Source organism: Vanessa tameamea, chromosome 18, assembly GCF_037043105.1.
Source record: "Vanessa tameamea isolate UH-Manoa-2023 chromosome 18, ilVanTame1 primary haplotype, whole genome shotgun sequence".
Lineage (NCBI taxonomy): Eukaryota > Metazoa > Arthropoda > Insecta > Lepidoptera > Nymphalidae > Vanessa > Vanessa tameamea.
The window spans coordinates 3,386,785-3,410,644 of NC_087326.1; the positions used below are offsets into that span (position 1 = coordinate 3,386,785).

The 23,860-nt window shown below is 32.7% G+C and overlaps 1 protein-coding gene across 5 annotated transcripts in view; it reads left to right on the forward strand.

Annotated features, from left to right (window-relative positions):
* Positions 1–23,860, forward strand: part of LOC113400161 (zinc finger protein 608-like) — a 93,084-nt gene that overhangs the window by 11,426 nt on the left and 57,798 nt on the right. For 2 of the 5 annotated variants that reach the window (XM_026639627.2, XM_026639628.2), the window contains exons 2-3: positions 10,477–10,653; positions 22,950–23,771. In XM_026639627.2, coding sequence (XP_026495412.2) covers positions 23,010–23,771 — 762 coding nt within the window. In that variant the 5' untranslated portion in view covers positions 10,477–10,653; positions 22,950–23,009. Of the gene's footprint in view, positions 1–10,350; positions 10,654–22,949; positions 23,772–23,860 lie in introns of those variants that run through there. The other 3 variants (XM_026639630.2, XM_026639629.2, XM_064217773.1) reach the window with 2 other exon arrangements.

The window sequence follows — 23,860 nt, forward strand, 5'->3', positions numbered from 1 at the left end:
ATGGGTTTGGCACTTTACAAAGAGTGAAACTTATATTTGATTGAAATGTAAGAGTTATATTGCTTAAATATTTACTATGCAGATAGTGCTTATATTTCGCACCTTCCTCTGTATATATGAGAGGTCTGACTGATTATTATTAATCTTCACTTATATTCGTTTTCTTAATTTTTATCAAGTGTTTTCGTCCTATTTCATGTCTTTGTTTTAAGTTCATCATCATCATATATGTGATGAGCGCGAAACACTCAAATGTAATACACAAATCAACGATTTCGTCCAGTCGATGCGTTTGAAGTTCCAATATGTTCAGTAAACAATGACATATAAAGATTATGATCTTATACGGGTTTATGATGAGCAAATGTAACGTGCTTAAGAATCATAAATATTCACCTTATTACATATGAGGTTTTTTTAAACTCATGATGACAAATATATTATTGGTGTCGCCTGCGGCTTCGCTGGCTTTTTAGGAGTTTGTAGGTCGTCAGGTACTGTGATAAAAAAGTAGTTTATGTCTTTCCTCGGGGAGCTTGTTTAATATCGAATTCGGTCTAGTGCTTGGCCGTGAAAGAGCAACAGAAAAAGATGCTTTAGCATTTAAAATACTATTAGAATATTTGTTACCTATTTAATTTTGATGAGGTCGCTAGTGTCTATAATTATGTTAATACGTAAAATCCGAAAGTTATTATACGTATTTATCATAAAAATAGGGGAACAAAAATTATATAATTCAAAGGATCGAATTTTCATGCTAAACATATTTTAATAAATGTGCGAATTTTGAATACAAGGGAAGAAGTTTTTTTGTTGTAAATATGTAAGTGATTTCTTATATTATTAGGGAAATATTAGATTTACGTATTATGTCACTTCATTAGTTGTACATTTCACGATACAGAAATAACGTAAGTGATGATCATTTTATATTAGTTAATGGTAATATCATTAGATATTCAGTTACCTAATCTTAGGAAGTATAAAAGCAATATCTAATCAATTGTTTAATATTCAATCTGGATACACAATGGATAGGTTTAATACGAGCAAAGCTGTTCACTGAACCACATCGCCAAAGGAACGCGTAGGCCTTTGTGTCTGAAATTCCACCGGCATATTCCACTAATATTACGTGCCATCCTTCTTTACCGACACCGCGGCAAAATCTCTACTGAGATTAAATGTTTATTACCACTTAAGTAAATTAAACACAAGACAAAGCGTTCCTTCGATTAATCAAGATTCGTGTGACGTTATTTAACTTATTGTTATCGCTCCATCCGATTTCCCCGATAACAATTGTCACCCGAACGGGAACCGCAAAGTCGGACCTGAAACGATATCCTTTGTTTAATTTACTGGGACAAAATCTGGAAGCGATGGTAGCTACGGTTTCCATAACAACACGCGCATGGTGGTTGGCCCCCCGGCTCCCTCGGTCCTCGGTACCGCGTCCCTCCGGCCCCCCGCGCTTTATCGATCCCAGCGCCCCCTCTCCCCGCGCGCCACTCCAAATCAAATTACACGAGCAGAGCAAGCGGCTGGCGGCTGCCGGCACACTACGCGCCAACCGCGCACCCCTCGCCGACTCAATCAACTTTGTATTGGCGTAATAGTATTTTAATTCTATTGCCGCTTTTGACTGCAGCCCCGTAATAGCTTGTTTGCAAATTAGTTACATGTAACAATGTTGGCAGCGTTCGGAATCTACGTTTGCGCACTCATCGTGCTCCAATGTATGACGAACTAATTACGGCCTCGATTTAAATTAAATGAGTCTACTCGACCAATTACGCCTCATGTATTACACGTGATCAGAAAATGAATACGAGTTGTCGACAACTCGAAAATAAGCACTATTTCTTAAGCGTGTATATTTCTAACGTTTGTGGGAAAACTTTTACTCGCAACTGACACAGAAAGTAAACGTCAGAAGTAAATTGTTACATAATTCTCGTTCCAGTCTCTAAATTTGATTTTAGTTTGAGCTTTAAAAATATTATATTTGTTTTCGAGATCAATTTAGTGAATTCGAGCTATCCTAAGCACTGACGGGGCGTATTTTTATCATAAATGGAAAAGACGCGGCAGATTTAAAGCAAATTTGTTCAGAACACGGCTGGCTTTCAACTGCTGCATTATTATACGAGTACATTAAAGTGGAACGTTTAAACTGTAAGGAAGATAATGTCTTACTTGAACAATGGCCACCTATCTTATTATCCGCTTGATTATGCAGTCTTAAACATAAAAGTTAGGTTTACAGAAATTTTAAAAAGGTATTTCAAGTTATTTATATTTTCAATATATATTTTAAAAAGTCATATTCAAATTCTAATTCCGAACATTGAAATATTACTTTGAATTAATCCAAAATATTATGCCAATAACTAAATTATATGTGATTTAATTACTATTGTGTTCGAAATACAATCAAATTTAATCACTCATTCAGGTATTTATTTTATATTAAAATAATGCCGTAATTGATACTCGTGGTATACAATAAGTGCGAGGTGCGACATACGCTTTACAAAAGTAACATATTCAGTTATTATTCATTTATAGGGATTGGCAATAAAATCGATTATCGTATTATTCGTATCGTAATACTCGCGAAGGGACGACAGCCGCTCGGGGACATTTTAATGAGGGAATGCCGTGATGCCGATGCCGCCGAGCTACGGGGCATTCGTCTCCCTCCGAATAATGGAAAAACGCCGAATGGATATTTGTCAAAACTGCTGGAGCTCCTTGTTGACTCATTTTATCTGTGATCTCCGCGATTGCTAAACGACAATAAAACGAAGCGATTCACAAAACAAGTTATGATAACAACTGAATAAAAATTTATAAATAATTATTTATATAAAATACAGTTACCATTATCAAATTCACTTGGTATATTTTTTTCTTAATAACTTCGTGTATTTGTTTCATGGTTTAGGCAAATTTGTCTCTAAATGATCTTTGCGTGCTGCGTGATTACGATGAGAATATTACTGGATGAAAGCCAACAATACTTTAGAGTAGTTTAGACAAATCTGCCATCATTAAAATAATAGTATTATTTATTAATTGAGATTTTCGTGACTAATATTATAAATTAATGATACAAATTTCAAAATAACCAACATGAACTACGGATTCCTTACTTAACAAACTTAATTTTGTCATGCGAGTAAACTCAAATGTAAGTGACGTTGGAGATCCGCCAAATGTTACTTTGTTTCCAACTTTTCGGGCATAAATTACGATCTAACTGAAACATACATTTCTCATCTTTATACATTTTTGAAATTGTATCGTTTCAAGAGTTAACAATTAATTAGCAGCTATCAGTAATACAGCAGGAACACGTGCAGCGACTGCGGAGAATTTGAGATTAGCGAAGCGATACCGAATGACCTCAAAGGGTCGTGACTCGTGGGGCGAAACGGTCCGGTTAGATGCCGGCATGGACCGTCACTATACATGTACATACACATCTAACTATCGTCGCTAATAAACACCTACGAAGCTACGCACGTACAAAGCCACTTCGTGCGGACACAAATTGCTTTTGTTCGAACATCGAATGTGCTGTGATAGAACTCGCTGCAATTATTTCCTTCTTATTGCGGTTGACGTGTGATGGATTCATAATAGTTGGCTCAGTGGAATAATATTAATCGTTCTATTATAATCGGTTTTGAATGTACCTAACGTAATACATTTACGAATATAATTTTTAAATATTTCAACATTTAACTCGGTGTCTTTAACAATAAAGTTAATATATCTTGTTAGTCAAACCACAGAATAACTTCAATCAAGCTGACAAATAACATAAATCTATTGAATGTAATCGAGGATTGAATAAACAAGCAATTTACGGTGAAACCCCCACTCAAATGTTTTATGATTAATCTCCCGTCGCTCTGAGCTCCTGAATATCTGATAAAATAACATGCGCTCTTTGTACAGTTGACTATCTAATCTCTTGAAATAGTAAAGTGGCAAGATTGAGAATGTATTAAAATAGTGCTTTTATTTTATTTATGTGTCTTGGACAAGATAAAAAAAAACATATTTTATGTTGGGTTTATTTTATCTGTGCGCCGCCATCGCATCTATTAACTCGATACCAGGCGAACATAAATATAAAGAGAACGATTTGGCTAAATGATGTCGTTTGTAGCGGAGTTTTGATACGCGTGGGTGCACTCGATGTTAATTTAAACTAGTTTATCAAAATGATCTCCGGAGGGCATCGATACACTAGTAGTGTCTACTGTATTTATTTTATCTTATTACGATTCATCTGCACGTTTCTTAGGTTTTTAAGTATTCTGAACATTTGATATACTGAATGACATCATGGTTACTTAGTTAACATGATTAGAATTTATTCCATTTGTTTAGTTAGGGTATTGGAAACTTAAACAAGACTCTTACATAACATAACATAACATAATCAGCCTGTAAATTTCCCACTGCTGGGCTAAGGCCTCCTCTCCCGTTGAGGAGAAGGTATGGAGCATATTCCACCACGCTGCTCCAATGCGGGTTGGTGGAATACACATGTGGCAGAATTTCGTTGAAATTAGACACATGCAGGTTTCCTCACGATGTTTTCCTTCACCGCCGAGCACGAGATGAATTATAAACAAATTAAGCACATGATAATTCAGTGGTGCCTGCCTGGGTTTGAACCCGAAATCATCGGTTAAGATGCACGCGTTCTAACCACTGGGCCATCTCGGCTCTCCTCTTACAGTATTGCTATAAATTCAGTGTGAGCGAGGTTTAATTATTTATAAAAAATATGTTAAGGTTAAATTAACTATTTAGGATTGGAATTTTATCTTGAGTAGAAACTTCGAAGTATATAATTGGATAGACTACATAAATTCATCAACTTAACGTAAACTATAGAACTATGTTGGTTTTTGCGTTTTCTATGTAGTCTTATTGACCATTAGGTTTTTTTTATTTGAAATGTTTGGCGAGGATATATATGATATAGCTATATACACATGACTATAACTTCTGAATAACTCTGCTTGTGATGACTTGGAAGTGTCATAACGATTACAGATTTTATTATATTTGTCATGTAAGTTACTTTAGGTAAGATCAAGTCTTATTTAGACTTAAATAGTCTAATATATATATGATAATCTTTTATAATCTTTTGATTACAAAATTCGGAATTTAATCTAGAGACAATTAATGAGTCATTTACGAGGTTTGTACGACATTATTAATCACTCTTTATTGTTCTATTTGGACTTAAATCGCACAGCAAACAAAACGATACGATAAACGCATCATCTTATTATAAAACCATCACGAATTCTTATTACCAACGGTTTTATTACTTGTTTCCAATTCCGTTTGAAGAGCATCAAATAAACGCATAGTATCAAAAGAAAGATCAAAAGTATTTCAAATAAGAAAGTATAAAGGCACCAAGGGTTGTGTATTTTTACGGAGTTTACAAAATGCTCAGATGCGGATAGGGAAAGGAAATATTGTAATGTTACATGAATACGAAATTCGGTTATTACGTTTTCATAATGGGAATCGTGTTGTAGCAACGAAGTTCCTAAAGTAAATCACGCCGATGCTTAACGAGACATTGTTTTATTTCTTTGATGTTACAAGAATTTTAATTATAACGAAACATTAGCTCCTTGTCGTGTCATCGACCGCGGAGATTTTTAGAAAATGTATTTGAGTTTTCAGTGCCCCGCGTTTGCTTCATTTCAATAACATTTGTCTTGGTCTTTTAATATACTTCACCATCACATTAGAAGATCTCTCCAAAACCTTCTATGCCTTATGGTTAATTGCTTCATATAGGTATTAAATAATATATGATTTTTTTTTTATATAATGTATATTTTCTTCATATATGAGATTTTTAGGCATTTTTGTAAACACTGATTTATGCTTTGTGTCTATGATTCACATTCTAAAGTCGACGCGCCATTCTTTAATTAATAACACAGTAAAACATTTATAGGTATTATAGGTATTGTGTATGTGTGACGGAAATAATTCAAAATATTAATGTTATTCGATCTTTGCGTAAATAAAGTTTAAAATTAAGGAAGCGTTTTATTGAAGATACTAACACATTTTATAAAACAATCACTGTCACGCAAACGATCTTAATGAACGTATCCGTGCCCACTTACTGAGTGCTATTACATCTTCCAACGCACCCTAACTCTTTTTCATCTTATTCGTTTAATAACATCAAAAGTATCGATCCGAATTACTTGGCTTAACCTACAGTTTGTATTTACGTTACATGTTTGAATTTCCTTTTTCATTATTTTTAAACTAATTAATTCCCGTGACAGAAAAGCTATTTTCTCTTGACTACATTGATAAACATATATAATAAAATTATACAGTAATATCGCCTAAGTAATGCCTGGATCCGGCAAAAACAAGCGACTTTTTTATTCTAACAGTATTATATAATGAAAATCTTTTCCATGATAAAAAAAGTAATTCAGTTTTTCAAATATGACCGACCGTAAAGTGCAAATGTTTTTTTAAAATATATATTTATGATAATCATAGAAAATAATAATTATGCGGCAAACAGCAGTTATAAAGATATGGTGGTTTCACATGAGTATTCAACGTCAGCAAAATACCGTAACTTGTGAGCGAGGGGAAAACAGGGTAGCATAAACATACAGCAGGTGACACTTCATAATAACATGTAATTATTTTTTTACTCCTGGCTATGGACAATTGTTTCAAAGCTTTTTAAACGAATTGACTGCTATTAACTTTCGCTCCTTTGTTGACGATTCTCGTTAAAACTGTAATTAACAAAAACTACTAAAGGACATTAATTATTATTGTCATTTATTAATATCATCATGAATTATATAGTATTAAAATCTCAAATCGTTGCCACAATCGTGTTGAAATAATACGTGACTTTAAAATTTCATTGCATCATAAACTAAAACAAAATAGAAAGACCCCTTGTTATACGCTTTATTTATTTTGACAAGGAAACGTTTTAAGGCGATAATGTTTTATAACATTATTCAGAGCAAATGCTTCTATTAAACCAGTAACGAAATAATTTTACGAGGAGCTTAAAACGTTTTCAAACAACAAATAGTGTCGTTTTATATGTAAGTTTGAATGAACGAGATCAAGGGGTCGCAGAAAGCTGTTCATTGTATTGTAGAATTCGTTTGGGGCGTTAATAATATTCGTCACACGCCTCAATCGACCAAACTGTTACTTTAGTCGTTTTACAGCGGTTTTTTTTATGTAAGAATGAAACGACAGAAATTAAATTTCATCACATATAACAATATTTAATTAAATCGTTGAAGGAAATGATTGTTGTTTTATATTTTGGAATAAAGTATATATACAGGTTCAATTTTTTCTTTAAAAATAAATCAAATAACATGTTATGTTATTTATTAAATGCTTATCAGACGATATATTATGAAACGTTATTTCTGTAACAGATAAAATAGTGATCACACGTCTTGTTCTCGCCCCAAAACCAAGAGGGAGAATAAACGTAAGCACGCACAAAGGAAACATTAATAAATAACGTCAACAAATATACCAGCTGTGGTTGTTATATTAGTTACATATCCAGTAAAGCAACCTTAGTCAACGTGTAAATTTATGCAACAATCTCATCGAAGCAGCTTCGGGATCACGGTGTCGGCGATAACGCGAAATTGACACCAGGACATCAATCACTTTAGAGTGAGTGGGCCGATCGAGTGGAGTGTCGCGTTGCAGTTGTGGTTATCGGCTACAAATTGCTGTCACTCCGATGTATAACTATGCAACACTTGCATTGTAAAAATGCCAAATGTCATCGATTCCTTGCCACATGAAAGTAAATACTTACTAAGCATTTGACTCGACGAACTATCTCACGATCCAATGAAAAAGCGACGTAACAACACAATGCGTATGTACCCGTAACATTATGTTTATTGTAGCCGCCATACAATAGCCAACGGTAAATGTAAATACATGCGAAAGTGTTATTTAAAGGAAAGTATATAAAATAATAATTCGCTTGAAACAGAAATACGTACTTTCAAAAATGAATTACGTTACAAGTATTAGGATTCTGTTCATATTTGAAGCGCTTGCACGGTTTGCGATGTGATACGCGTCTATTTCATATTAAATTGAAAACTTTCTATGTACCAACTATTTCTGAAGTACGTTATAGATTTTACGACAAAAATATACCTTTCGTATGAAGTTTGAATTACTCTTACAATATTTGTTTAATATTCTGAATAATAATAATAATAATAAATTAATTTGTTGATTTTTAATCATAGCTTGGATAAATACAATGATATTGTGATATTCCACTTGAATAACACGATACTTTATCTTTCGTTTCACGGATAATGCTTTAGTTTCTCTTATTCGGATTCTTCGTATCTCATAACAAAGAGCCGACCACAGTCATCGTAACAAAAGAACATAAGAAATACCTCCCTTGCAATACGAATCGGATCGAGTACGGATGTATCGGAAAAATATTCTTTGCTTCTCAAAAATCTGAGTACATAGTTAAAATTTCTCGTATTTTATCAAAAAGAATTGCAAATATGTAAGCGTATAAATAAATTGTTTTGCAATAAAATACGGGAACGTTTAACAGTAACATTAATACGTACATACATATGCATTAATTTCAACAGGTTTTATTTTATTCCGCTTTTATTGTACAATAATTTGCATTTGTTATTTATGTCAATAATTATAACCTCCAATTTGTTTTGTATGAGTGTAATTTACATAAAGGGCTTAATAAGATGTATGTAAACACCATACCGTTCCGGGTCTTTCGTATAAAACTTGACATATTAGATAGTGGTATCAAATATGTCAAGTTTTATACAAAAGACCCGAACATTTTATTGAGTTAGTTTTAATTCTATCATTCGAATAGTTCGTCAACCGAAATAAAAGAAAGAGTACTGTTTCGTTGGTAAATACATAGTTAAATACAAATAAAGTGGTTTTGTGCAAGAAATATTTTATCGTAAATGATATTATTTTTGTACTAACATTAAGTGCTTAAATATATACAAATATGAATTAAAAATAGTTACTATATAAATCTTGACCGCGTATTTATTGCTTCTTTGTACTGTACTTTTGGTACATTGTGTTTATGTATATAAATAAATTCTAATTATAATAGCACATGCGTGTTGTTGTCTAACGGATTATTATTTGTTACTTTAGCTCATTATACGCATTATGTATATACGTTTTCCTTCTAAATATAATTATAAATGCACAAACATGAATCATTCAGCAATTTAACTAATAAAGCCGAGTTAGCACAGTGCAAAGAACACGTGTTTCTTAACCGAGAATCGCGAAGTCACATTCGGACAATCAACACATTTTTAAGATGATACTATATTTCAAAAACGATGGTCTTATAGAAGTCGTATGTACATACATACATATGGTAAAGGGATTGTTACAAGTCATGCTCCGGTAATATCGTTTTAATCAATTAAGCGCTTCGTAATTATAGGTACGTTTGTTTAAAGAATGTATTATACAAATAAACTTTACGAGTCAGGCGTTTAAACATAACTTTTTATTATCTCACATGTTTCCTTGGACGCACGCACACATAGAAATAAAAAAGTTATTATCGCCGCCTACCGCGCGCTCATGAACTGGCATGTGGTCTCCATTCGAGCCCAATTACTTGAACATTTATAATTATCAATCGAGCGCGTCCCTAGTCCATATAACATAGCGTTATGAATAAATGTGCCTCAATCAGAACGGTGTAACTGCAGTAACATTTTGTTATCCCTTCATGCATAAATGTTTGTGTAATAATTTTGGAAGCCATGTTCCCGCTCAGTCCCCTTTCCCCTTGCCTGCTGCCCGCGCCTCCTCGCCATGTTGCACACGCTTGACGCGGTTCGGACTTCTCTTTCTATCTTTAGTTTTACGAACCGACGGATCTGTAGTGGCATTTATATTGCACATACGTAATGATATTCATATTTATTTAATTAACACTTGTCGCCCATTTCATTTAACTCAAACTAGTATAATTCTAACACTACGACGACGGGCTCTAAATATTTAAATTGGCATCATCGCGCCCACTCATCGAGGACACTCGAAAGAAACACAACAGACTGCTAGATGGACATTATTTGCGTGTAATTTTACACTTTACACTTCCACTTAGTGATGCGTGAAATGATTGTTGCCGCGGGGAGCATCGAGCAACGCTGCTCGGATTCCGCTTTGCCGCTCGCTCGGATCCGCTAACGCCTTACGCCGTCGCCACTCGCCAGTACTCGAGAAGCGTGCATTCGTGACGCGCGTTTGTTGTCGCTCGCTCAATCGCGCCCTACGCTTGTGTGACGAATAACTATGTGTTCCGGTGTGCTGATCCATTTTGTTTCTTCGTAGGTGTGTCGAGCCGTGCTGTCTGGTGCAACGATCGTTCGCATGGTGTTGATGTGATGGTGCATTAGATGGTGCCACTTCAGCAGTGATAGTGTTAACTATAGTGCTATTTTAGTGCTGAATGGATTGTGTCTGTTTGGGATTGCCATCGCCAGTCATCGATAGATCCAGCTGGGAACGGTGAGAAACATTATATTATTATTAATTTACGATATCGATAATAGAAGTTTATAAAGTGTCACGTAACTATTTATTAATATTATTTATCTTTGGCTCCGTTCTTGTTTAATTTATTCTAATTGTGTACTCGTGCTTGCAAATTGCTTTATATTATACGTTTATTCTTAAACGCATTATCAGGAATGTCTAAGAAAATACTAATTTGTTTACCATAAACATATTTCATCCGATAAAAGTATATTATAATGTTTATTTCTTAAGAAAATGATTTATCGCATTTTAAAGACCACACACGACGTCCAATGAATACCTAAGCAATTTTGCATAGTCGATTTACAATGACAGCAGTTGCATACGAGTATAATTTAAGTCTTCAGTTACGCAAATGCGTGCTCATATTGCAATTATGTATTATAAAAATGCCAACCAATAACAAGCAGAACTTTATTAATACTATTTTATATCTACGTAGTGACGTTTGACTTAGAAAACAATTTAAGTCTGTCTGGAGAACAAATAGCGAAACTCAATCTGTTTGTTTTCCACACTACAGCACCCATTTCCTTTAGTCTCTGAACATAAGCTGGGAATGAGAAAGACAGCAATAAAATGAAATACGTGTGAAAAGGACGAAAGAGCTAAATATTTTTAAGCTCCGGCTTGTTCGAGGCGGGTTATGTATAAAATTCATATTTGAAAACTAGTACTGCAGAGGCGGTTATTATTAAGATATGACTATAATTACAGTGAAAAATGCTGTCATTTATAGTTTTTGCTCTAATGATGATGAAACATAGCAGACTATTAGAATATTCCACTCGTACATGATAAAAATAATTTCTGGATACCATATCGTTGGAGACACACTCAACGAAGTGTCATTAGGGGGCCTTTTTTTGAATTTATAGCACCCTAACAAATAAACCACACAAGGAAAGTGCACATTTTGTTCTATTTAAATATTTACACGAAGAAAACATTTAAATAGGAATGAAAAATGATTATACATCACTGTAGGTGAATTTAATAATAACCCCAGTTCCCAAGGGTGGACAGGTCCAATTAAGGGTAAACGCCGCCTAATAAACACGATAGCCTAAATAGGGTCGTAATATCAAGTCGGATAATCGTAATACCATGAGTATGTAATAACAAATAATGTACTAACAAAGTATATTACAGGTGATAAGTTTGAGCCGAACAACCAAGAAAAATGCTATAAACCTTTATTTTAAAATTAGATTTTGTACTACGTGTGAAGCAACGGCATTAAACTAGTTGCTGGTATTTTATCAGTTCAATTATGTAATCACAACGAAATACAAAAAATTAATATAAGCAAACATTTTTATTTACCCATTTATATGAGCTAACGATATTAAAAGGATCTTTTTGTTAACAAAGCTTTGAGCGTCCTTTGTTTATTTTGTAACATCAAGAGGGTCAGAATCCATTACGGTTTTGTAAAGAGGCAACCTTTAGTTTATTGAACGAAATTACAGGGCGAAATGGTACTTGACTGTAAATCCCTTGACAATTCCTTTGAAGAATTCGGTAGTTGTTTCATATTTTATTGAAAATATAATCATATTTTTATATACATATATAACATTTGAAACATAGATTTTTATAGCAATTTTAGCTATTGCCTAGGTCTTATAGAACATTCTGGAATTAAAGAAAATAAAAATTAATGATGTTAAAGTTATCCCATTCATCGACAAAGGATCTTTCCTGTCAAAGGTAAACAGCATTTCAGCTATAAAAATATGCCGGATCTATTTAAATACGTTGAAATTTATTGCATGGGATTTTTATTTGCTTATGACTGTTTTTTTTAATAATCTTATTTTGAATTCATTAACAAAAAATCGTTCGCAATTTTAGTAATCCAATAAAAAATTCAATATTGACAAACAATTATTCAAGAATAAAAGTATTTATGTAAATTATTTATAATTTGCGTTTTTCGAAATTAATTATTCTCGAGAGTCGAGCCAATATATTTGCAACCTCATGCTTCTGATAAATAAAAAAAAAATACACGAATAAAAAAGTAATGATTGCAGCCGGCATACCAATTACTCAATGTACTTACATTAATTTAAACGTTATCCAAGAACGGATACATCGATATTATGTTAATTAAATTATAGCCAAGAAGGGTAATGCTATGTTTGTATATATGTACATACGAGAATCTGAATGACTTTAAATTTTAACGAAAGGCGTAGAACTGACTAATTCCAAGTAACAGGTGTCGATGATATTTGCATAAAGAAATATAATAGAAATATGAAATATGGCCGATGGTAAATTGTAAGAAATTGACTTCGAAGCGTTTTAAATATATTTTTTGTTGATAAACTATCGTTTATAAAATTCCTAAGCCCGTTTATTATAATTTTTTATGTTGCTTTTTATATTGCTGTTTTTGTTAAGCTCATAATGTAACGCCTACACGAAGTTTAAGGTGTAACAAAACTTAGACTCTGAGATATGAATGAATAATAATATAATTGAAAAACTACGACTCATATAGTTGTCGACAGATTAACTTCGTAAATTATTTCTATTATGATTTATTAACCAATTTACACGTCATCGAATTACGGACGATTTGTCACCATTTCATTATAATAACCATCTATCAAGAGTCAGTGACATATTGCGACCCGAGCGTTAGTGGTAATCGCTTTCACTTTTATATAGAAAAGTACCCATAAAAGTTATGTTAGACAGTTACACAGATTATGCAAATATATATTTAAAGGAGTTGATTTATTATCCTAATTACCTTAACGAAGATATGCTTATATATAAATCTCTTAAAAAGTTCTCGCGATGTTATGAAACTAAAACTTTTCCTTTGAAATTCGTGAAACGTTAAATAGAAAACCTTTGTTTTACATTAACTAATGGAATAATCTCAGCTTTCAATGCTACCAGGCACACATAAAAAGACAGAGTAGCTCATGGTAATCAACGATTTTTGTTGCGGTTTATTTAGAACTCAATAAAAGTCATAAATATTCAATAGTATCTCAGGATTCTATTAAAGAATCCGGAGAATATTAAATACCATTTTAGTATTTCTTTTTAGAGTTTAATTGTAACTTGTGGAAGTTTAATTGTAACTTAGCTACTGAACTGTTTATGAATCTAAATTTAATTTTAAATTTGTATTAAGTAAGTAAGTTAAATAAATAAGTAAGTTTTTTTACATTGGATATTTTAAATCAATTTTGTGGGAATTTTAAAGAGCGACCTTTAGTACGAATTCGGTCGTTCGTTCGAATACGAATTTCCACCAGCGTCCTTTCTGATCATTTTATTTCGGTTGCTTTGAAATAAATTCCTAGTTTTTATACATTTTCGGAAAGCTAATTAAACGATTATGTTTTTAAAATAATCTGCAGAACAAGTTTCATAATGTTTTTTTTTGTTTTTCAGGCATATTTGAGGGAAAAAAATAAAAAAATATTGAAATAATATCGTTTTCCGTCTCGCATTTTTAAATTTGGACCGATAATTATTGTTTAAATATTGAAAAATATCCAGAGTTTAATCGTTTTTATAAATCAGAAGAAAAAAGTAGATTTTAATCGAAAAATTTTTTTTAATAAATTTTTGAAGTTGCAATTTTGACTTATTTTGGAAAAATCTAAAAAACGTGATAACTCAAAAATGGTTCACTTTTGCATCATGCATATGGGGGTTAAAATTATCGCAAATAGTCACCCCTATCACCTTCTAACGGGAATACGTGGAATTACCAATAATCCTGTATATGCAAGGATCTGGAGTAGATATTTGTGATATTTTTTCCTTTATTCGCTTACGACGTTATTCTTTAAGCACGATTGTTAATTATTATTTGAATCAACAAATCTCATACAAGAGTTCCTGATGACATAACGTTTAGTGATTGTAGATCGTTATTTATTATCAAATTAATTGATATCTTGGCATCCTGTATTTTATCAATTTGCTTTTATTAATAATTCATTGTTCATTGTATTGTAATATAACATATGTTGCAAAAACAGTTGATCTTATCATAAATGCCTATAATAGAATTCAATAAATATTGATACTATATTATACATATAAATCTGAGAAGGTCATTAGTCTAGACTTCAGACTAATGATTAGAGCACCTACTTTAATTGGTCGTGGTTCCAAATCCGGCTCAGCAATATCAAATGTTATTTGTTTTTAAAAATTGTGAAGGAAAAAATAAAGAAAAGTATATGTATAATTCAAAACTGTAGAAGAATACTAAGATATATAATATATATCCGTCTTCCTATATAGTCATATTATGCCGATCCCCAATGATAAACTACGCATCTGTTTCCTTAACGGTAAGGAAGGAAAATCCTTAGTCCATCAGTCGGTCATCAGCGTGGTTTTTTTGTATATCATTATAATAATATCTTTACATAAAGTTGTATCTAAGGGGATTATATAAATTATTCAAACATATAGATTTATTACCGCCTTATTGCAGAATTGTAAAAATATATTTAAGTACGTATTTATTGATAAAGACTAAATCTAAGTTTATTGATGTCATACAATTCGATAATTTTAACATTTTTTTTAAATATCAAGTGTAGGTATGATTGCCGATGAGCCAAAAAGCTTATAAAAAGTATGGTGTATGTTTAGACGATATCAGAAAGGTGCTATATGAAGTTTATACTATTTGTTTCGGTTTAATTAAATCATGGATAAATATTTCAAATAAATAAGTTACAATTAAAGTTTAAAGATAAGCGTTTTTTGACGCATATTTTGAATAAATAATCAGCTTAGACGAACTATTCAAGTACAAAATATATAGCACAACTTGAATGTCTTATATTAGACAATAAAGTATACAATTCAAGGTAACATCAAACTAGCCGAAATGTAACCTTAAACGAAGATTGTTCTAACTCCTATGCCGGCAATCACCACAAAATTTTCATGTAAATAATTTGTGTTAACAATTCATCTAGTAATTCAATCAAATCAACGTGGATAGCTCTAAACCTATCCTTCAATGTACTCGTAGAGGAGGTCTTAGCTCAGCAGTAGAACATTTACAGGCTATCGAAGTTCAGAAAAATATTGTTCGTTCTAATGGTAAAGTAAATGAACCACGCAGAGGTAAATCGAAGTATTAAATATTTATTATGTTGATACTGGTCTTATTTGAGGATCCGTTTCTTAAGTATTTTCGGCATCAATTTACTTTCACCTTCATCACTGAAAAATATAACCTTCAAACCGTCTAGTCTCTCACAAAAGTTTTATTTGCAAGAAATTTGTTCGACGATATGATTTTTATTTAAAAATTCAGACGTGATGTCAGTCAAAGTGTTTGACTAGTTTACCAAAATTATTAGAAAAAATATGTTTTTTTGTATAATAGTCATAGGGAAAAGCTCAAAACTTATTTAGTAAGTATTTTTAATTCTTTGTTGAGTAAGGATATTCGAACAATTTAAAAAAAGGGTTTTGGTGGTTTTACTTTTGTTTAATAATACATTTTGTAAATAATATTCTTAATAATGATTAATTATATATGGAATATATTACAGTTGATAAGAGTTCGACGAATGACTTTATAAGTATATTTTTAAGAGAAAATTAAAAGGGTAAGCATAATTATTTAACGCTGCCAAAAATATAAGTGAGAATTTTATAAACACTTAAAGATCATCAAATTGTCTACAGAGAAGTCCACCGTATTATCATCAAAGAAAATAACGTGGTGGTTTTATTACGGTACGAACAAATAGATCGTTGGACGTCATAATCTCATATATTTATTTATATATAACTTTTTTAAATACACCATCAGTAAAACACCAATTTTACCCATGAGAAGGCATTGCGGTTTGTTAGTCGCTGTATATGTTTAATACTTGAATATTAGCTGCAAATTGTATTGCAACATTTATATTAGTTTTTTAAATATTTTCATATCCATATTAATTTATTAAACATTACACATAACATATCGAAACCGATTTATCAATTCTACCGGAAAACAATTGCACGTTTTAATTTCACGCACATTTGTATCCTTTCGAGTGTAATTTATTAGCGATTCGTTAATTATAAAACAATTAGCACGATAACAGAAAGGTTTAATGTACGTAATATCGGTTATCGTCAAAGTATTTAATACTATAATGTAACGTCATTACCCTACCTCATTACTGCTACATTTAAACGCCCACGGCACAATTTTGTCGGCGACAGCCAGAACAGATTATAATGGAAATGGCATCAAGTATTTATAGTCGGATAATCATTAGAGCGACAAAATCTGATGGAAATAGTGTTGCCTGCTTAAAATTATTCAAATATTTATTTTAACTGGTAAGTTAATAATCTGGTGTTATTAGTTAAATTGTAAGTACTTAAATTATTGCTTTTAGCCGGTATTATTAGTTGGTATTCTGTTGTCGGTAGTAACTAGTAACGTCATTATACGAACGTAAGATAATCATCCAACGTCCATTATCGCTCACATTGCAGATTAGCTCGCGGCTAGATTGACTTTTTAGATGTAATTTACTTGATGGATTTTTTTAAAGCTATTAATAGAGCGCTATAAATGTTCAATAAATGTCAATAGCTGTGAAACCAGAATTCACTATTTCACTGTAAACATTTATGTCAGTGGTTACGTATTAATTTCGTGTTTCATAGTATCGTTCAATTAATTAAATGCCAAGCGATGTCTCCTAATTATAAACTTGTTTTAAAAATAATAATATGGATATAAATACATATGTGTATATTACCACTGATAGGCTATTTGGCTTAATTTTTTTATATATATGAGAAAAATTGCTATTTTATCGCTTTTGTAATTATTGTTCGGATCATTTAGAACGGTTATTCTTATCTAAATATATTATAATATGAAATACTCAAAATAACTGAAATTGTAAACAAAGCCTTAACTTATCGAGCTAGCTATTCATTCATACGGCTTAAGCAATATCTCAGTATCCCGAAGTAGGCGCATTTCGTTTCCGCGTCCCAAGCAATTTTTCTCGTATAAAGTGCAGGGGCCGAGTTCGATGCTCGGGCAAAGCGCCAAGTAGCGCGGCTTGCCCGTAAATCACTAGTACCAGGCTCACAGCGCGTCGAGGAGCCTCCAATCAGCCGGCCTATTGACAAACATACGGCCCGGGAATAATGGTTTTTCCCGCGATTTATCCGCGGCTCTTTCTTTGAATTTTGCATTCAATCCAGCGTTATTTAAGCGAGCTGTTGTCAGTGATGAATAATGGCTAAATATTCGGTTTTATACGCCATTTGAGGACGTAGGATTTGAATTAAAGAATAATTTTGTGAGAATTGTGGCTCCGACTGGATCATTATTTTGACGGTAAGAATGGGGATGTTTATCTATATTCCTTCTTATCGACCTTCTTGTTTTAAGTTATTTTGAATTATAGATATGAATCTACCCGAAATAAATAAATAAAGAAATAAAAAATGACCCATATCATATTTAGGTATTTAGTATTATTTAAGTATCTGTCATGTAAGTTTTATGTAGTATGAGAGATTGAAGTACCTCAGATTATAAAACGGAAGGCTGACAGAGCGCGCGGAACATTATAGTTCCCATAAATTAATGGTAGTGCGAAACGAAAAGCCTTTTTGGTAATACGTCAAAAGTGCTGTCTCTTTAAAGATTAATTATTGACATATTATAATAATAACAAATTTATTACTTCAAACTATATTTATTGATTAGGCACACATAACTTATAGCAAAAGCAATATATAACATCATACAAAAATAAAGTTGACTATAATTCACAATGCGGGTACAAACCGATAATATGGAGAATATCTTAATTTTTGTATTCGCTTTTTTTGCTTCACTATTATGTTTCTTGTACTTCATTTGCTTTTTTTTATAATGTATTTTATAGACAAAAACTATTCTAAAAATAGCATTTTTTTTTAAATATTTTCACAATTGACATTATTCATATTATGAGCTGAAATAAAAACAATTACTAAATCTTTAAACCTTGAATTTAATGAATTTTAATTGATCGCGCCTTATGACTCTTATTGTTACTAGATAATTACGTGCTCGATTAAAAAAAGTTAAAAAAATTAAGTACACACTACACACCGAGTTATCTGTTACTCCGTAATTAGTTAGAGCATTAATACGACAAAAAATTAATATATATATAGTTTGCTTGTTATTTATAGAGTGTAACTATCGATATTTTTTTATAATTATGTATGTTTTGGGTTAAAATTTATACATATGTGGAACGTATTAACGTAGGGTTTATAACAGAACGTAATTAGAGCGGTGCGTCGATGCGTGTCAGGGTTGCCCACTACTAAATGCTATTTTATTGTTCCTCAATTATAGTCAACCAATAATTATGTTTATTTAAAATTATCTTTGCTAACTTCTAATAACTAAAATGTCACGTAAAAATGTAAGTAAATGTTTTAATTGTTCAAAATGTAAAATGGTTACGTAGTAGGTAAGGAGATTTTTTCTCTAAATATTAAATTATGAACAAGAATAAACATAACAAATATAAACGCAATACAATTTTATGTTAATTTGTGTTTTAATATGGTGGTTTTAAATTATTAGGCTTAAACTAAATATATATTTATAACCTCAGTAGACAATTATAAATAAAACACGGCAAACTTATGACGAAATCAAATTTACTTTAAAAAAAAAAAATAACTGTGAACTAATTAACAAGCATACGAATAATTATTAAATATTTAATTAAGTATTTTTAATCTATTTCATAATAAAGTAGTCTCGAACATTATTATAATATTAAGGTTATGCTAAAAACGTGTTTAAAGTATCAAAAAACTGTATTAAGATAGTAACAAAAACTAACGAATATATATGAATAAAATGTTAAGTCATAATATTTATATTTTTTTGTTCGTCTCGGCACGATTTGTATTTTTGTGTCGTAGATGAGGTCACTTTAGTCGATGGCTTTACAAATCATCTAATGTCTGATTTATAGACGTCATTAGTACACCCACATCAGATATATCGTCGTTAATAACTATGGTCATTCATTTTGTACGATTAAATTCAAATATCGTAGCATTACGTATATAAAGTGAGTTTATTTGTTTGTTTTTTTTCATGCTGATTGCCGATGAAACACACTTCGTTTGAGATACATCAATTTGTTAATTATACGACTTTTATAGCATTTCAATATAAAATGTAAATGACGTTCTTTGAAAAAGATTTTGTTTATACAATATTAATCTTTAACCAAAAACTAGTTTATTTCACTTAGAAATACTTTCAAAACTTTCATAATTAAACTAGGACCAGCTTTCATTTGGGTAGCCTCCCTTTATCTCTTCCGTATAGTGTCTCTTCTTTCTAGAACATTTTCAGTCTACCTGTTCTATGCTGTTTCGCGATCTTACTCTTCAGGCACCTTGACTATGTGTCCATTTTGACCTTAACACATGGGTATGAATGTTCGTAAATTGTTGTTTATTTATTTTTAGTTTTTTTTTTCAACTTATCTTGTGCAGCAGTTTCATTTTAAGTGAGCGATATACATATAACCACTGTTATTTTTGTAAAAGATAAATTCAATGGTATTTAATGGTAATTTTAATTAGTAAATATTCATCCCATTTATTGGGGAGTACTTGCAAGAAAAACATTAGGCAGATATTTTCGGTCAGCCGCCTGCCTGACGCCGTTCTTCCTCAGGTTTAACTTTTTAAAATCCGAGTTGTTAAAGCGATTAGTAATATTGATATATGCGCTAAACACAAATTATTCCTAGTCGGCTCTACGCTCACACCTAGGGGTCAAAGGGGGTCTACTGTTACTATTTTTACTCTACTCGTAATCTGCTAGACTGAAACCACAGAGTAGGTGTAGGCATATGTTTTATTTTTTAATGTTAAAAACTTATAAACTCCGTTATATTAAAACAAACATTTATCAAAGTATAGTTTTAACATCAATTAATGGCTCGCGAATGAATATGCTAATTATGTTAAAACCTGATTTATGATTTGTTTGTTTGCTGAACTGTCAATGTATTTGTTTAATGAAGTATTAGATAAATTCAACTGTTAAAATATGTACGCGTTAATACATCAATTTAAATAACTATATATGTACAGCCTTGAAAACTCAAAAGCCACGTTTATATAATCATAGTAATTATTGTCAGGAGCGGAAATCGAACCCAACAAAATGACACAGACGCTAACTATTACTATACGGCGCCATATAACACCATTTTAATGGGCCATATTTTAAAATGTGACAGGAAAATCTACTTAATAATTCTTTTTGTAGTTTTCTTAATCAGTTTTACATATTGAAGCAATTACTTATTACCGTCGTGTTTAATACAAAACATGTTCTAAGAAACTCATGTTAATGTCAAGCGACTTGTTACTTGTTAGTGCGCTCACGTTCCGACTCGATTAATTACTTAATTGCGTTCAGTAGTTCTTGTTTAAAAGATACACCGACAGACCACTTAATCTGACAAGAGGTTCTTATATTTTCAATATATTAATTTAACTAGCTGGGTTGGGTACAGAGATCGCTGTCTTTTTATTGAACATTTATTTTTAATATATTATTGAAATTGGTGAGTTAGTAACTAGACTAGACTAGTAGTAGAATGGGAATTTGTTAAACTTTTTTCAAAGAGTCAGTAAATCATTTAATAAGTAGATTTTAATAAGCATTAGATAAAAAAGTTATTATGTATTGTATGACACAAAAAAGTAACCAGATAAAAGGTACCTATCTTTTCTGCCGACAAATTAAAGTCAAAGAACATAGTGATTGTTATCGTTTAATTAAAAAAGATAGACAAAGTTCTTTACATTCTAAAATATGAAATGTTTTTTCCGGACGTAAAATTCATTAAAAACGGAAAGAACTATCTTTTATTTCTTTTCATTTTGTTTTTAAACTTAAAATGAGGGATATGAAAATCCAATGGAGTGTTCGGATAAGTCTGAATGTACCAGGCAAACATAAGCGCTCAAGTAATAAAAAAGTTACGAGGAGTTATCAAAAGGGTGCAGTAAAGCTGGCTTGGGCGACGCTATAAACTATGCGCTCGGTATAATCTCAACTCCCTGTTGCACTTTTACTTTAAGATCTATCAGGTTTCGAAACATTATTTATTAAGAATGTTCATAAAAATGGATCTCGCTCCGATTTAAATTAAAAAAAATTAAATGCATATGTAATGAGATTATTTACCAACTATATAAAAATAAACATACAGAAACCAATATTAGGTTTAAACAAGTGTTAACTTCTGTTTAACTTCTCTGGTACACGGTATTAATTCTTATCAAATAAATAATATATTAATTCTAAATAAAATAAGGCGGTTTCATTTAGCAAATTGGACCTAAGATAGTTTTAAGAGATATGACAAGATATTATAAAACATTTACTATCTAGTATATTAGACTCGAAACGTTAAAATATTTTATTTAAAATCCAATATTGAAACGGTGTCACGTGATACTTTTTTTTTTTTTTTCCGTGTGACGCGATGACGCATAACTAAACGCTTTTATTGTAATAAAACTACTTATTATATTGTGTTGTCAAAACTGAATGTTATGATGATACTTAATATGTGTGCATATATGACGAGGTATTTGCATAGTATATAAGTTTATAGATTTAATAACATATCTTATTACTCAAACAAACTGAGTCGCGTGCAACTAAACTGTTTAACGAAACAATTAATTAAATAAAATAATGATAATTATAATCCTTGTCGCTTATATGAATATATATTCACATTTATATATACGTAAAATGACGTGTATGTGTGTACGTACGCATGCTTTGTTTAGTACACGTATATTCTAGGGTTTATTCTACGCTATGAGTTAAAGCGGGCTTATCTACGAGGTTTTATGAGTATTTTACGATTATTGCCTCTTCGAATTGGTTATAACCTCTTAAGATATGAAATTTCTATAAAGGAATAATTTAAAATGGATATGTTCATTTCGGTCTTTATAGTCTTGCTTTAATTTTTATAGTGTAAGTCTTCAAGATATCACGTATTTAAACGTCAATTATACAAGTTATAATCCAATTTCATAGATCGTTAGATTTTCTTTATAGGTATATCTATACATATAAACATTTTTTTTATGAATCTACTATCAGAATTCTTAGTTTATTTTATGGTCATCTTTGTTGAGATTTCATGTAAAGTTTTCGTTATCTGTCGTAGGGCTACAATGGTGTGTGCGTGTGCGGGGCTGCGGGGGGCGGGCGCGGGCAGCCGGCGCGCATGGCGGCGCCAATGAGGGAGGGCGCGCCGGCCGGCGGAGCTCGCCCCGCGCCCCACGCGCACCCCGCCAACTTCGAGTACGATGACAACGAGTGGGACATCGGCATCGGCGACCTCATCATAGACCTCGATGCCGACATAGAGAAGACCGACGAGGCGGGCGGCATGGCGGCGCGCGCCGAACCGGACGCGCAGCGCACCGCGCTCAAGATGAAGATCAAGCGCACCAAGCCCGGCACGAAGAGCTCCGAGGCGAAGCACGAGATCGTCAAGTCTAACGAAATGAACGGCGAACCGAAACCGCCCACTGCGACCGCCGCGCCGCCCGCCGCCGCTAAGCGCGGCTCAGGCGGGCATCGACGCGACAAAGCACGAGACAAGCATCATCACCCGCACCCGCCGCACGATGTTAATGGCGTGGCGCGGGTGCCACCGCCGCCAAACGCGCCCGGTCCACCCACGGTGCCACCGCCTGGGGCACTCCCCACTGTGGCACCGGCGACTCATGCGCCACACGCGCCACATGCGCCACATGCGCCACATTCTGCTCCTACGCAACCTAAACCCGATCCCCGACCAGCCGCGCCGCGATTGGACGCTAAACCCACTGCGCCGACCGCCCCCGCGCCGATAGCGCCCGCGCCAGCGCCATCGCCGGCCCCTGCGCCTGCACCCCAACAGTCCACTAAGCCTGAACCGGACGACTCGAGGCAAGAACACAACTCACAGCCTCCAGCTAAGAAACAAAAAACTGAATCAAAGGTATTTGCAATTACATATATAATTCTAGATTACGTAGTTAAAATTATTATTCAAAGGAAACATTGTTCCAGCTACAGGCAATTAAAAAA